We start from the raw sequence: 17,142 nt of genomic DNA, 5'->3' as shown, positions 1-17,142 counted from the left end.
GAAACAAAGTCTCGAGAGCCGCATTCCAGTAAAGTAGGTTTTCAGGACAGGTGCACCCTTGTTTCCTATATCCCAAGAAAGGGAAAGAATACTTTGCTAATTTCTACGATGCATCATGACGCCAACATTGATACTTCCACAGGAGAAGAAGAAGAAACCTGAAATAGCAATGTTTTATAATGCAATGAATTCTGGTCTTGATACAGTTGACCATCTGAGTAGTACTTATGATGTGGCGAGGAAAACTAACACGTGGCTCATAGTTGTGTTTTACAACATGCTGAATGTGGCGAGGATAAATACTCAGATTATTCATCACAGCAACAACGAGTCTGATATCAAACTATGATGCTAATTTCTAAAAGTATTGGCGCGAGAACTGTCTGATGATTTCCTTCACGTTTGTGCAATGTGCTCAACCTTACTAAAGGAACTAAGATGTGACATTCAAGGTCTTTTCCCGAAACTCCCTGGAGAAACAACACCTACAGAAGCAAATTCTGGTTCCATGAGGCAAAGGTGTCACGAGTGTGGCCGATCAAAAAATAGATATATTCAGTATAAATGCAGAGAATGCAAGAACTACCTTTGTTTGCAGCATGCTCAGATTTGTTCTGACTGCTAACCTGTTGTGCATGTGTATACTTTGGTGTGTGCACATGTGTATGTGTTTCTGTTGAAAGGTATGCTTATACTGTATCTAATGGCCTAAATTCACTTTACTTTGCATTGAATTAAAAATTCCAGTTTATTTACTGCTGATAATTTAAGTTTATAGAACTATTTCTTACAACTTACAGTATAACTTTGTAATACATATGTATACCAAATGTTATCCTCTTTTTATTAAATAAACATTTTACAACATGCAAAACAATGATTTTAAACCTCCAGAATAAATAATACGCATGAAAAACAGTTAAAATTAATGGAGTGTGTCAGATGCCACGCAACTTCTAATGTAACATTATGATATGAGCACCATGCAGGGTTAATACTGATAGCTCCCCATTGAATTTTTATTTTGTTCGCTAGAGTAGAACGCAGCCGGGAAGGCGGTTTGAAGAGGGTTGCGCAGTAACATTCGCACGCTTTGTAGTAAGACGTGTTTTCTGCTGAGCCAATAGAATCATTTCAGTAAGAGGTGCCTGTTTGTGCGGGTCACGAGTGAATGTTTTGAGTTTTATTTGTAAATATCATAGTCAACGAACTTAGGGAACTATTTGCATGTGTACAATAGATCCAGGAAGAGCAAAAAGACAAGTATTCCATCGACAGGCGAGGGAAATAGTATTTAGAGTGTATTTATATTTTGTAAGCATGTAGCAGCAGGCGTTCATAGGCGGGGAAGGTGAGGAACGCCATGTTGCTACGCTTCAAAAGAAGACAGCACTCGCGTGTGGTATCAGCCTGCGAACAGTACAGAGGATAAAACAAGGTACGGAAATAAAAATAATGCAGTGTTCAGGTCCCCAGGGAAGAACCCTACGATGAAGAAGCCAGTGACGGACCTCGATGATTTCAATAAAAATGTTCTGCGTACAACAATATTTGATATGTATAAAAATGGCGAATATCCTATGGCATTGAAACTGGCTCGTCCATTTACCTTCCTTGATATCTTGAAAATTTTCCTCAACACTTTCTCGGGGTTTGATGTTAAAAGTTAATTTAGACTTTCAGGAAACATTTAAGCCCACGAAAAATATACGTCATCGCTTTGGAATTCAAGATATAACTGGATGAAAAAATCATTACACTTTCGTGCTATTAATGCTCTCTGCACTTCTTATTTCATTTCTCTCAACTTCCATTTACCTTCTTTAATATCTCGAACATTTCCCTCAAAACTTTCTCGGGGTTTGATGTTAAAAATTAATTTGGACTTTCAGGAAACTTTTATGCCCATGAAAAATATGGGTCATCGCTTTGGAATTAAAGATATAACTGGATGAAAAAATGTTTACACTTTCGTGCTGTTATGAGTAGTCAAATTGGCATCACCGCACCTCATTTTCCATCTCTCTCTGTGCAACGAACCCGCCCTCCCGGCTGCGTTCTACTCTAACTTGTTTCCAGGGAGTACCTTGCCTGTCGAATGGAAGTGGGGCTCCATTATTCCCATAGGTTCGAGGCTTGCTTAAAATGATCTGAGCATGCTCTGTAAGAATTCTGTGAAGTAGGATGCTACGGTGCTTACACGTAGTCCCTGTGAGAATCTCTCCTCTAACAGATTAAGTACCACCGGCAGATTGTATAGTTCTAGCCGCCTGAGCACAAAGAGGGCCATGACTCAGAGAATGTGTCTAAGATAACCACTCCTATTCTATAGAAACTGATATCCCAACTCTCAGGACCACTTACTAGGCCACACCAAAAATCAATGAATGAATGAAATTTTAAAAACGAGTATTAATAATGCTCCTGTCGCTTCATAAAGCCCTGGGTTTGACTGACACACATAAGTTGCCAGTAAATGATCTTGTACAGCACACCAAGAAGGTATGTCTAAACAATCTCAAAATACCGTAATATGAATGAAATTCAATAAAATCAGGCATTATTAAACAAATAATACTCACCAAGTATTTACAATTCTGCAAACAATATTAAAGGCTTCTTCTAGGTATACTAAATTTGGCATTTCTTGAACGGAAAGCCTTATATCACCATAGTCAGGTGCCTGAAACATAGAATGTTTTCTAAATGGTGGTTGTACATTAATACATGGTACTTGGAGGGCTGTAAAACATACTCAAGATATCAAGCAGAGAGAATTACCCAAATACCAAAGACCATAGTTATGATATAGATGTTGATTCCCATAGGGAATCTGAAATATTTGTCCTGAATGAGCAAATTTATAATACCAATATAAATGGTCCATTATTAGACATTATAAATTTTCCTGCTAACTCATTCTTGGTTGCCAGCGTTTCGACCTCGTGTGCTAGGGTGGGCTCATCAGTTGGTACCTAGCACACCTACCAATACGCTGGCTAGTGCATACCGTGGAGGCCACTGCGTAGGCTAACTGGAGCCACCGGCAGTGCCAATGCACTAAGAGTGCCAGCGTATTGGTAGGTGTGCTAGGTACCAACTGATGAGCCCAACCTAGCACACAAGGGCGAAACGCTGGCAACCAAGAATGAGTTAGCAGGAAAATTTATAATGTCCAATAATGGACCATTTATATTGGTATTATAAATTTGCTCATTCAGGACAAATATTTCAGATTCCCTATGGGAATCAACATCTATATCATCTGATGGCCAAGCAGGCATCAATTTTTGCTGATGAGACAAAGTCTCTTAGTGCATTGGCACTGCCGGTGGCTCCAGTTAGCCTATGCAGTGGCCTCCACGGTATGCACTAGCCAGCGTATTGGTAGGTGTGCTAGGTACCAACTGATGAGCCCACCCTAGCACACGAGGGCGAAACGCTGGCAACCAAGAATGAGTTAGCAGGAAAATTTATAATGTCCAATAATGGACCATTTATATTGGTATGACCATAGTTATGTCATGAAATTTTGTCGAGTAGTAGTAGTAGTAGTAATGGTGGTGGTGGTAGTAGTAGTAGAAGAAGAAGAAGAAGAAGAAGAAGAGTTGCCGGAAATCATATTCATGGTCACTCCCTGACTTACCAGTAGGGAGTTTCTTCTTCAACATTCACACTACTGTATGTGTTATTTCATAATACAGGGTCTTTTCTTTAGCATGCTCGGCAGCACCACTCAGAGCACGGCACCGCTGGCGGAATGAAATTTGGTCACTACCCGGTATAATATGCGCTTTTCCACCCCACTACTCATGGCAATTCACACTTATAGAAATCCATTTCTAGTGAAACTATTAGTCTAAAACCTACCTGGCATTACATTTGATGTTAAAAATGTTGTCCCTCAGCTGTCAAACACGCCTGACACCTCGTAAATAGGTTTGCAGACACTCGACGAATCTCAGCTCGTGTGTTCGAAATAACTTGTGTAAAGTTCTCTTGTAGTTCTTCTCTTGTGTGAGGATTGTTTACATACACTTTTCCCTTCAGTATCCCCCACAGGTAATAATCACACAGATTTAAATGAGGAGATCTAGGGGAATAATTAACCACATGATCTTCGAAAACTTCCCATATTACCTCCATAGACCGATTAGCAGTGTGTGCCGTCGCATTATCTTGCATAAAGTAACCATTACTCCTTTCTTCTTCCGTCAGCTCTTGAAAGAATGGTCTGAGAATTAGGTCTATATATCGATCAGCATTTATTGTTTCGTGGAAAAATATAGGCCCTATAATTCTGCAAGCACTTATTGCCCACCAAACTCCTATTTTTACATCATGAAGTGGACGGACATGCAGCTGGTGGGGATTTTCTGCACACCAATAGGGATTGTTTTGACTATTTACATAGCCACTTAAGTTTAGTCTTGCTTCATCACTATAAAATAAAAGTTCTGGGTCAACATACCCATCATGAACTGACTGAAGCAACCAGTTACAATACTGTAATGGTTATAGCGTCCGCCATGCCAACTTGCTATGGGCCGAGATCGTCACCCATCACCTCACCCCCTTTACGCCCGACCGCGCCAATCACGAGCAACACTTAAGTGCTGGGCCGGCCCTTCTCTCTTCTATCTGTGATCGCGCCGCATGGGACGATGGAAATTACTCGACTATTAATCTGGAGTCTTCCATCTCGCGAGGTTCCTGAATCCATCGAGCATCCGGACTATTCTAGAAGGGCCAGCGCAGGTATATAAGAGAGGAACGACCTGCCTGCAGTTAGTGAGAGTTAGTGAGGGAGTGAGAGCGAGATTGAGTTCGCTGGTGTGAGTTAGCGAAGAGCGCAGTCAGTGATAGCCTGGGCTGAGATGTCAGCCTGATGGAGTATCTGCCTGTTGTAGCTGAGGACTCGTTCCTATTTCCGTGACGTCGTGTGTGTGAGTCCCTGGAGGCTGGCTGCTGGAGAAGAACCTTGGGTGTTCTGGAGCAGCGCGAAGGGTACACTGGTTGCCGACGTGTGCAGACTGCGGAGTTCGATGGATTGAGTGAATAGCGGATACTATCCCAACCTGCAAGACTGACGTGTAGGCTGTGGACCGTGACAGCGCTAACAAGTGTGACTGAGTGGCTGAGTGAGTGTAGTGTAAATAATTGATGACTCTGTGTGTGTGTCATTGTAGATGGAACATGAGAAACTAAGAGAGAGCGCGAACCGTGTAAGTGTACTTGTGTAAGTTGTAAGCTCGGCTATCGTGTGTGTGTAAATCTGTAATTGTAGTGCTAAGTTAATAAATCTTAGAAATAGGACGCTACCAGGTTCTGTACTCATTTATTTACTTATTTACCCCGCCAACACGTTACAATACCGAACCCTAGCAAAACTGTCAGGTCCTCGTCAATATTGGGCAGGGGTGGGTTTGTAGGGTTTTGCTTTAAACAGTTTTGTTGCTTTGTGGGCAGAAGATAATGACACACTAGCTTGTACGGCGACAGATGCGACAGGGATTTTGTTGGAGTTCTTTCCAAGAGAGCTTCTATTTCGCCAAGCTTTTCCTCTGTTAAAACTGTTCGTCTCCTGCGTGATTTCTTGTTAAGAATGGACCCGGTGGTGCGGAACTTCTTTACTAATCTATGTACCGTACTCCTATGGGGAGGGAGGATTCCAGGAAATTTGCGAATGAATCGAAAGCGGCATTCTGTATATGAAGAATGCTTCGCACAGCACAACACAATGAATACACGCTGTTCTACTGTATACATCACTCAAACACACGATTAGTATTCCTACAGAAATTATGCTATTTTAAAGCGAACACATTGAACACGTTACCAATGCCGCAGATGAACTGAACTATTGCTGTGTGTGAAGCAATGGTTATCGCTACCGTACTGCATTAGATCATCTTAACTGGTTGTGAAGCAATATATCTCTCGGCAAATGAGTCACCCCGGCCACGCTATCGCCTTCCGTGCGTGTTTTCCTGACACATGGAGCGGGCAAAGACTCTGGCGGCGAAACTTACGAGTTCATAGTCAACTGGTAATGAATTTACATTTTCATTTATTTACATTTCCTTTATTTTAATTTCCTGTTTGATGTTCGTGATTGCAATGTAGAGTTTTTAAATTTCAATTCATTGTTTTTGTAATATGAAATGTGTCAGTATTCAGATTACATCCACTAGCAAAGAGAAAGCAGTGTTACAAAAATAGTGAGACTGTTACATGAAGGAATGGCCAATGTTTAGTTTCTTCACATGTTAGTAAAAACCAAGTGTTTGCAGCATGTGCTCATGTGACTTTTCCTGAGTTTGTGGTGGCCGAGATGACCACAGGAAACACAATGATTCAAAGAAGCATAAAACATATGGTAAAGTGAAATAAGAAAACAAGTTTCTTTCATCATTCTTTGTTACGTAGGTGGATCAAAAAGTTAGTTGCACTAACGCGCCGCAGCAGCGCGCTGTGTGTCGCAAATGTGGGCACAGCGGAGAAAGGAACAGACAGTCCACACGTCTATTAGGCAGGTCGCTGTGGTGTCTCGTCTAGTATTGTGTGAATAGCGGCCAAATGCAATGGCGCGTCAACTGGACGTTCACTCCAAATATGAGGTGCGTGCCACAATCCGATTCCTATGGGCCAAAAGGAAGAATTGCACGGACATTCATCATGAAATTAGTGCTGTGTATGGGGAGCAGGCCATTTCCCGGCAAGGTATCGTAATGTGGTGTCAGCCAAACGAGAGAACTGCTGCACTGTTTCAAGTGGGAGGTCTGGCAAAACCCACCCTACAGTCCCGACCTAGCGCTATGTGACTTTCATCTGTTCGGTAAGCTCAAAACGTAGCTCGGTGGTTGACGTTTCCAGATCGATGAGGAGGTGAAGGCCGCTGTCTCCGAGTGGTTGCAGAACGCTGGAGGAAATTTCTATGCATCCGGCATCGACAAGTTGGTTGTGCATTCGCAGAAATGTTTGGAGTCTCTTGGAAACAATGTGGAAAAGTGACGTTACAGTGTATGTCATTATAGTCGTGTTGCTGTTGTATAGGTGGTGTAATAAATGGCCATAACTGGGAAATGCTAACTTATTTTCTGATCTGCCCTCATAATAATGATGAAGCAAGTGTCAAATGCTGAACTGTTGTTTATGATGAAATTTTTTTTACAGCACATTATCTCATTATCTGTTTTCAGATCTTTCAGAAGATTTATGTAGAGCAAAGTGTCCAAACTCTCAAATAGCACAGAAATATGTTTGCGCAAGAACAAAAACCTCTACGACTAGTTGAATACAGCAGGTGAGAGGAAGAAAGAAGTAGTTGATCTTTGCAAGAAACACATTTTCCCTGGCTACGGTACTAATGTTAGTACTTCATCTGCTAGTTGATTTAAAAAAATTCAAAGCCAGGTCAAATATACAATTTTTTATTATTGCAAGACAGTAATGACAACACAAGAGAAGGAATTTTCTGTTACTGATAACAAGCCAGGCTGAGTGGCTGTAACAGTTGAGGTGCTGTCCTTCTGACCGAAACTTGGCAGGTTCGATCCTGACTGGTGGTATTGGAAGGTGCTCAAATAAGTCAGCCTCGTGTCGGTAGATTTACTGGCATGTAAAAGATCTCCTGCGTGACAAAATTCCAGCACCTTAGTGTCTCCAAAATCTGTAAAAGTAGTTAGTGGGACATAAAAAGCCAATAACATTATTATTATTATTATTATTATTATTATTATTATTGATAAATTGTCTTCCTTGAGAAAACCACATGTGGTTTTCTTCTGACACTGCCTGAAGATTTGTGCAATAAAAGGTGGTGCCATATTTGTGAAGGAGAAGCGGTCATCTATCTATGTTTTAGGTTATCTGTGTGATCTTATTATACAGATTACTGCTCAGAAAGCAGCTTTCCAATGCCAGAAAATGTAGAAAGCATTTTGGTTCAGTAAACTGAAAAAAGTTGTAAAAGACAAAATGCTTTAAAGGTATATCAAGATACAAGTGGCACACAGGTTCACACAATTTGAAGTATGCTAGTACCCATAGGCTCTCTCTTCTTCAAATAATGAACAGAGTTCTTGAGCAGTGGGAAGCTTTGACACGTACAGTATGTTTTTAAGTCGATCTCAACAGAAAAATGGAACACTTTCAAACTTGAGATTTACTCAAAGAACTCACACATACAAAATTGTATTGTTACTTTCTTCTGAGTACACTTCCGGTTTTTAAGTCTGTATATTTTTTCTGCAACAAGAGACTCCAGTTATTAAAAAAAATTTTTTTTTCAAAATCTTCCTCCACTTGGAGGCTGCCAAAGACAAAATACACGAACAATTTCATTCAAAAATAAAAATAAGTAAATTATGTCTCAGTCTGGCGAGTATATGTGGTGTCTGAGTATCAAAAGAGAACCCCTGAGTGCTTTCAGCCCCCAGTCGATGAACTCCTTGGTATTGATGTTAAAGGTTCTATCGTCGTCTTAGGGATTGTCCCTCTCGCACCGACCATGAGACCCCTCACTTCTATGTCGTCCAGTTTGTATTTATTCTCATAATATGGCACTGTAGGCAGGTAGATAGACTTCTTTCCTTGGTCCACTTCGTCTGGTTGGTCAGAGTGTGTTTCGAATCTTTCTGTGGGGTCTAATATATATCCTTTCTTCCCTTTTATTGCGATCATATCAATCCTTCTCGTGCTGCCATTTACTCCAATGCCATGGACTTCCTCATGCACTTGAAATCCTTTCTTAAGGAGCGTCTATGCTATGGATGACCTGATGTTGTGATATCTACTGTTTCGAAGGCACAGGAACCCAAGACGTGAGGTAATGTTTCCGTCTCACTACATCTTCTGCAGTGGTTACCATCAAGGGACCTTCCTGGTACAGCTCTTACAGGTGCAACGTTACATGCCATTTTCAGCGCATCTCTCCACTCTGTGTTAGAAAGGCCATAGAAGGAAACTCCATAGTCTTCTAAATGACCTATTGGTCAGATTTGTCTTTTTTTTTTTTTTTGTTGACAATTTTGCTTTATGCTGCACCGACACAGATAGGTCTTATGGCAACGATGGGATAGGAAAGGGTTAGGAGTGGGAAGGAAGTGTCCGTGGCCTTAATTAAGCCCAGCATTTGCCTGGTGTGAAAATGGGAAACAATGGAAAGGGCTGCTGACAATGGGGTTCGAACCCACTCTCTTCCGAATGCAAACTCATAGGTGCACGACCCAAACCGCATGGCCAACTCGACTTAGATTTGTTAAGCCATCGTCTCTTCAGTCTGATTATACCTCACTTTCCAGTCTCAAATTCATGAAAGGGAAATACCAGAAAGGCAATGAGGATTTTGTATTTGGAGCAAAAACCAGAAGAGAATGTTTGAGGTATACAGATGTTTTATAAGCATGTTAAGAGAGTTTTATATAGTAGCTTGTAGCAACATCTAAAGACATTTCCACTTGAGAATGATTTTCTTAAGCAAGCAGAAATTGTAGATATTTCACACGGAAAAGATGTTTTATATTCCTATCTTAATTATTCTATTGAAAGATTCCAAACTTGATTAATGAAAGTAACATGACAAACTTCAAGAGGAAAACATTTAAAATATAATAATTTTAATAATGTTATTGACTTTATGTCCCAGTAACTATTTTTATGGTTTTCATAGATGCCAAGGTGCCAGAATTTAGTCCCACACGAGTTCCCTTACGTGCCAGTAAATCTACCGATACGAGGCTGACGTATCTGAGCGCACCTTCAAATACCACTGGACTGAGTCAGGATCAAACCTGCCAAGTTGGAGTCAGAAGGCCAGCGCTTAACCGTCTGAGCCACTCACCCCGGCAAAAACATTTTAAATAGATGTACTGTATATCGGGGCAAATTGCTGATCTTAGAAATGAAAGTGGACAAGTTGTGTTTGCAGCGCTACGCGTGCCTCACAGTAACTCTCCTACAGAAAAGAGTTTTAAGTGTTGCGAGGAAAACATAAAAAGATGTTATTCAGACCTATGTTAAACACGTCGACAAAGGAATCACTTTTGATTCTGAAGATCAAGATTAGATCACAAGAAAGAGAGGTATGCTTTGTGAAGAAATTTGCACAAAAACAGCTGCTGGGTGAAAAATATGCCACAAGGGATTTTTTACTGCAGAAGAACTGCCAAGTAACATGTAATTATACATAACATGCTTTACAGCTGAATTTTGGAAGCACAAGGGGGTCTGCCCACAATATGATTACTAAGAACTAGAGAGCAGATTATAGGCACTAAAAATGTAAAAGAGGCAGGCACTAAAAATCTCAACAAAACAGGCACAGTAAATTTAGTGTTGATTCTATAATTACAGACATTTTGAGGAAAAATAGCAAGACCACAGACATTGAATATCAAACATATTTTATAAATAACTCACCACAGATCATTCGGATCCCAATATTCTCATAATAATTTATCTTAACACTTGATTGTAAGAATATTATATGTTCACGAATACATTTTAGTCAAAACTATACCAACAGTCAAAGCAAATTATTAAAATTAAGTGATGCTCTTGAAACAGTCTAAAAATTATTCGTTGAATGTCTATTGACACTTGTTAAAAGTTTTCTTATAGTTAGGTACTGTTCTTTCTTTTTAAGACAATGTTCTTAAATAAGAAAAACTAAACACTTGGATACCAAAAAAAAAAAAAAAAAAAAACCCCACGTAAGGGCACCTATGTATAATCATAGGAAAATGCAGAATTTAATTAGTAATTAGAAATTAATCAGCTGTTATCTATAATACTAGTTGTCTGACAACATCTAATCCATAGTATGAGAAGGGTGGGTTTGGATAAACCCCTTTAAAATATCTTAACTCATGGCATAATTTGTTTTCTAGGAATATGTCCTATTTGTAGCAAAAAACATTCATACCTTGCATATTTGAAAAAAATTTTTTGAGCTGTATACATTCATACACTGGATTCATATTCAAATAGGCCTCACCATTAATAGTATATTTAGTTGTCTTGGGACATAATTTATGCATGTAAACAATAATGGTCTTGAAATCTTGATCCTTAAGCTCGTAATAAGAAGTGTTAGTATGCTAGTGTAATGTTAGTTCGAAGTATTATGTTCTAAATTATTATGTCAATTTTTATTGTTTAAGGAGCTCTGTTACTCTTGATAAGCAGGTAGACTGAGATCAAATTCCAAGATGCAGGTGAAATTAGTCTTGCCACAGCGCTGATGGTGGTCGAATGGGAGACTCACAAAAAACTTTCTTAAAGGTGGAAGAATGAAAATGTCTTCATAGTAAATAAGCATTGACTATGTCTGTAACAAATTAAAAAGTGACTTAGAAAGGATCTATGATAATAGACGCGGGAAGAACACCAATGTGGAACTTTAAGGTTACCTCCTCTTGTCATGCTTGGCAAGATAGTATCACCCATGTCACCTGCCTTATTGACTGCTACTGCTCTCATACTCCAAGTGTTGTAGCAGTGTGATATCTTATGTGAGTGGGGGGAGTAGGGGTAGAAGGAATGGGCAGAGCTTTACATGATTGGTTAGTAGGCAGGGGCGTGCTGGTAGGTGGTAACTGGGAGGAATTCGTGTTGCTAGTAACTGTGGGGTATTAGATGGGGGAAGTTTAAAAATGTTGTTAAACGTGCAACCCTTTGAATTTATTACATGTAATGATTTGGGTAAAGTTTCGTATGTGGGATTCTTAGTATCTGAAATGTCGTTTAAATTATGGTCTTTATTAAAATATTAATCCAAATAAATGTATATATTTTCATATTAGTTTATTAGCCATCCTTTGTTCAATTTTTTGAAAATCGTAAGGTCTTGGCCTATTGTGTATTTATGGCCTGTATTTTTCACGTGGATGCTCATTGCGGAAAACTTGTTACGTTTAATCATGTTATAATACTCTTGGTATCTAGTGTGGAAGCTACGGCCTGTCTGACCTATATAAGAACAAAAACATTGTGTGCATGTCAATCTATAAGTTCCCGAGCTTGCAAAAGGATCATATTTAGGGTTTAGAATGTTATGATTAAAAAATTTATTTTGGTTACTTTTCTGGGTCTTGTACGCTATTTTAACATTATGTTTTTTAAGGTGATTCGAAACTTCTTGAATGAGTGGGTTATTGTATGTAACAGTAGCGTAATTGGATTTAACCGGCTTTGCTAGACTAATTTCACCTGCATCTTGGTATCCGATTTCAGTCTACATACTTATCAAGAGTAACAGAGCTCTTTAAACAACTAAAATCGACATTAAAGTTTAGAACATAATACTTCGAACTAACATTACACTAGCATACTAACACTTTTTATTACGAGCTTAAGGATGAAGATTTCAAGCCATTATTGTTTACATGCATAAATTATGTCACAAGACAACTAAATATACTACTAATATTGAGGCCTATTTGAATATGAATCCAGTGTATGTATACAGCTGGAAAAAAAATTCAAATATGCAAGGTATTAATGTTTTGTTACTACAAATAGGACATATTCATATTGATTAGATGTCAGACAACTAGTATTTTAGATAACACATGATTAATTTCTATCTAAATTCTGCATTTTCCTATGATTATACATAAGTGCCCTTACATGTTTTTTTGTGTATCCAAGTGTTTAGTTTTTCTTATTTGAGAACATGTCTTAAAAAGACAGACCAGTACCTAACTACAAGAAAATGTAATCTACTGAACACCAACTGAACTCTTTGAACTACTTGATATAAACTTCAAATAAATATCACTAGTCTCAATTTCTACCAACAAGTACTAAACACCAATATATAATTAGCATTAAATGGATCACACACACACAAAATTGAACTCTTTTAATAGGTTTTAACTACTTTATAACTACGATAATGCAAGAGCTCTCTCAACCGCCGACCATTCACAAGCGCATCCAACAATGCAACCCCTGACATGAACTTGACAAGCTAAACAGTCCACATGGGTTTTCGGAAATTCAACCCATTAAATCAAAACTATTATGAAATCAACAATTTTGAAAATAAAAATTCGAATGTAACTTATAAAACTGTGCAGTCTTTCTTTATGAATGTAGTTAACAAATTTACTGAAAAAATATTTGGACATTTCCATTTTGGTGAGATTTGTTTGTTTTTAACAAACTGATTGGATGACCAGGTTATGTGGAGAGGGGGTTACCAGGAAAGTATTATGAGGGGTAAGTGCAGTTAATGGCCGATCGAGGATTTAAAAACGGAAATATGTGGTGTAGGATAATAGTGACCCAGCACCACTGTTCTCGGGTTAATATAATCACTGTAATCAGATCCACTTACTTTTGAATATTAGCAAAAGTCAATTCTATATCTATCATGTGGTTATTGCAATCTGATGTTTGTACATTTATGTATAGTGGCAATAGGTTAACTCATTCCAGTCCAACTGCGAGCATTGCCCGCAGAAAGGTTTGAAAATTCAGTAGAAATCGAGAATGAGCTACGCACACATTCTGGCAGGTACGCCGTGTTTCTTCATGTATTAGTTACGAGAGTATTTCAACAGATGCTCAGAGAATTTACGATATTTTCGATGAGTGTGCATTAGTAGCTGGAAAATTTATAATGTCCAATAATGGACCATTATATTGGTATTATAAATTTACTCATTCAGGACAAATATTTTAGGTTCCCTATGGGAATCAACATCTACATCATTTGCTGGCCAGGCAGGCATCTATTTTTGGAAATGAGACATAGCTCTCATAGTGCACTGGCACTGCTGGTGGCTTCAAATAGCCTATGCAGTGGCCTCCACGGTATGCACTAGCCTTGCGTCTTGGGTGGTGTGCTAAGTCCCAACTGACGAGCCTAACTTAGCACACGAGGGCGAAACGCAGGCAACCAAGAATGAGTTAGCTGGAAAATTTATAATGTCCAATAACGGACCATTATATTGGTATTAGTAGATGTTGTCACTCAATGTGCTTTAAAACATGGCTTCTCATGGGCAACATATGCTTGATGAAAGTGATATTCTCGATATTTTATGTAATAATAACCCCTCATATCTAGAAAAACAGAAAACTTGACTAATATGTAGAAATTCTTATAGTACTGACACAAATATGAAATGCACGGGAACATGCATTCCAGGCATAATGAAATATTAAGAGCTGCTTCAAATTCATAGTCGGAAGTCAATAATACTTCCATTTGAGCACAAAATTATAATTACATACCATCTAATAGCATCTTCACTTTGAGTATCTTTGCTAACATTGCCTTCCGAGCCACTCTCACCACATAAAAATATATAAATAAAATTTCATAAGAGCTCCCATTTTTGTTATTGTTATTACTATTGAACAATTACTATATTTTATATAATTTTCATTATTGTTGTTGGTTTGTAATTGCAATGCACATTTTATATGATCAAAGTAGGGTTAATATAACAGTATTTCAGAAAACTGTACTTAGTAGACCATCAGATTTTATTTTATTTGCAAATCATGGTATAATATACAAACAATTTCAGAATATCAAGTGCTAGCTCATGTGAAACAAACAACACTTTTCATTAAGATGCTCAAATGAGCACAAAGAAAGAAAGAAAGAAAAAAAGAAAGAAAGAAAGAAAGAAAGAAAGAATCATGCACAATATTTCCTATAGGTACAGAGATATAATTTTTTTTAACCCTTAAAAATGGCCAGGCCAGAACCTTTCTAAGGAGATTCAGGCCCAGGCCACAACGGGTTGAAACAGTGCCTCTGACAATATCATCACTTGTACTCTATCACATTCAAGTAAGTACTAGGTTTGAACTAATCCCAGAAAGTAAGATGAACTATAAAGGACGTGCTGAATCTTCCCAAAGATAATTACGGGAATGATCATGGAAAAAATACTTCTCGGTTATTTACCACTCAAAAGATTCTTACAAAGAAGTATTCTGAGATTTCTGAAATTTAATTTTAGTATTTTGGAATCTACAGTATGTGCAAGGTATTTGAAGACACAGTAAAGGCAGTATGAATAACGACCATGTGACGACAATGATACCTTTATGATAGTCGAGCTACAGTAGAACTGACGTTTCAATTGAGTTTGTTTTACTGTTGAAAACTGGAGGCTTGTTTGCAATTAAAGTTAGCTTAAGTATCTACCCTATCAATGTAGCATACACATTCAATATCGGAGATTATTGACACGACTTACAGAAGCGACACAAAAATTCTTTGATGCATCTATAAAGCAGTTATGACTGTGGATGTGAAGGACATGCATTCAGGATCCCTTCAAAGAGCAAATATATTAACAGAAATAAAGTTACCATTCTCTGAAGTTGGCTTGTCTGCAAATGGCCACGTTCTCCCAAATTGGAACGCCAGACAATATCCAGCTTACCAATGTTGGTGGCACCACCAAGTAGGCGCAAATCAGAGGCTAGACTAAGCTCGGGTGAGAGACAATATAAAAATTGTCGACTTCCTTTCGGCTGAAGCATGTTGACAGACCCAAATACAGATTCTCCACTTGGTGTCTGGTTTAAGGCTGTAACTGTAATAAAAATGAAGAAAAATTTCCAGTTAACGTTTCTCTATGGAAACACTGCAAGGTAGTAAAATATTTTCAGATATTTAAGTCAGTTCTAGAAATATATTTTTTGAAAGAAATTACTGGACTTAGTTTCCTTTTTAATGAAATGGTCATGCCCAGCGAGATGGATGCTCATACTGCAAGATAGCTAGAAAAATTAGTCATGAGGATTTAAATGTTCTGAAAGATAGTTTTCAATAAAACAGAAGTAGCAGAGAACTGGGGTCACCAAGGCCAAGAAATGAGAAATGAGAAATGAGAAATCTTACAGAATAAAAGAGAATAGATTGGCCACTTTAAGTGATGGAATGATTTGAATTAAGAAAGTATACCCTCATCCATTCTATTCACATGTTCATGTGTGGAAATAGGAGTGTGACTGACATGAACTAAGCAAATATACAAAAGTAGGACATGTACATTCAACTAATCATTTCCTAGAGTGATATGCAAGAAGCACTCTGAAGTACTGAGGAGGAAAAGAATAATAATTTCGTATTGCAGAGGAAGAAGTTGTGCAGTAAAATTCCATAATTTTAAAACAAAATAAAATACATGACAAGAACATAAATTCATATTCATAATATGTAGATTACAGTGTTATGGAATGTACTGAATAACAAGAACTAGACTGAATTAATTTTAAAATAGTTTTCGGAATCAATATAGTAAAACACTAAGTCACAATTAGAGACCACTGCAGTACTTGCATTGATAATAATGTGGGACGAGTGATTACAGCATAAACAGTTTTTTTTTTTCATATTAGGCCTAAGTACTGACAATCTATCATTGATATTGTCCAAGCAATCTCTTTTGCTTTGGATTTTCTGAACTTCATTGTGACGAAAGCTTGCGAGCATAAGTAGGAAGCTGAGAACGGCAAGCTTGAAAACTCTATATAGCACACATATCTTGTACCTGTGTACATCATTATTATACATCATTAAATGTATGGAACAAAACATCACATCAATGTACAATTAATTTTTTATGTACGTGTGCAAGAATTTATATTTTAATGCCCAAATTCTGTATGCAGACTGCATTAGGTGTTGCATGGACAAAATCCTAAAATCTTCCATCTGAGTGTCCAATCTGTGTACAAGGTCAATGAGATGAGAGTTACACCCATCTTGAAATATCTACACTTCAAAGGTCATAAAATTATTAACTTTACAATTTAAGGAATTAAATGTACTCGTACTGCGTCCATAAAGGTAAATGGAGTGCTATCGACCACTTTCTGTGTGGCTATATGCAGCAACTGACTGCCAGGACAAAATTTGATGTTTTAAGTCCCTTATCAACATTACATTAGAAAAGCATTTTAGTATCATGTGGCTGTAAAGTGCATGCCATTTGGATTGAGACTGTTCAATGGAATGTTTGTGCTAAGAATTTTTTTTTTTTTTACATTTTTATTTTCCACACTGTCCTGGAGGGGTCACGCATCATCTGAGAGACACCACACTACTGTAGTTAATTTCTGTAATTTTAAGGCATCGACCAAGACCACTAACTGGAAATGCCA

At 38.0% G+C, this 17,142-nt stretch overlaps 1 protein-coding gene across 1 annotated transcript in view; it reads right to left on the bottom strand.

The window, feature by feature from the left end:
* The window catches only part of LOC136864247 (trafficking protein particle complex subunit 13), a 249,419-nt gene that overhangs the window by 38,367 nt on the left and 193,910 nt on the right, over positions 1-17,142 (bottom strand). The window contains exons 7-8 of the mRNA XM_067140988.2: positions 15,343-15,569; positions 2,583-2,683 (exon numbers count right to left, since the gene is read on the bottom strand). Coding sequence (XP_066997089.2) covers positions 2,583-2,683; positions 15,343-15,569 — 328 coding nt within the window. The remainder of the gene's footprint in view (positions 1-2,582; positions 2,684-15,342; positions 15,570-17,142) is intronic.

This window comes from Anabrus simplex, chromosome 2 (assembly GCF_040414725.1).
Source record: "Anabrus simplex isolate iqAnaSimp1 chromosome 2, ASM4041472v1, whole genome shotgun sequence".
NCBI classification, from domain to species: Eukaryota; Metazoa; Arthropoda; class Insecta; order Orthoptera; family Tettigoniidae; genus Anabrus; species Anabrus simplex.
Note: the sequence above shows the minus strand (reverse complement) of the source record. Positions and strands in the feature narration are given on the sequence as shown.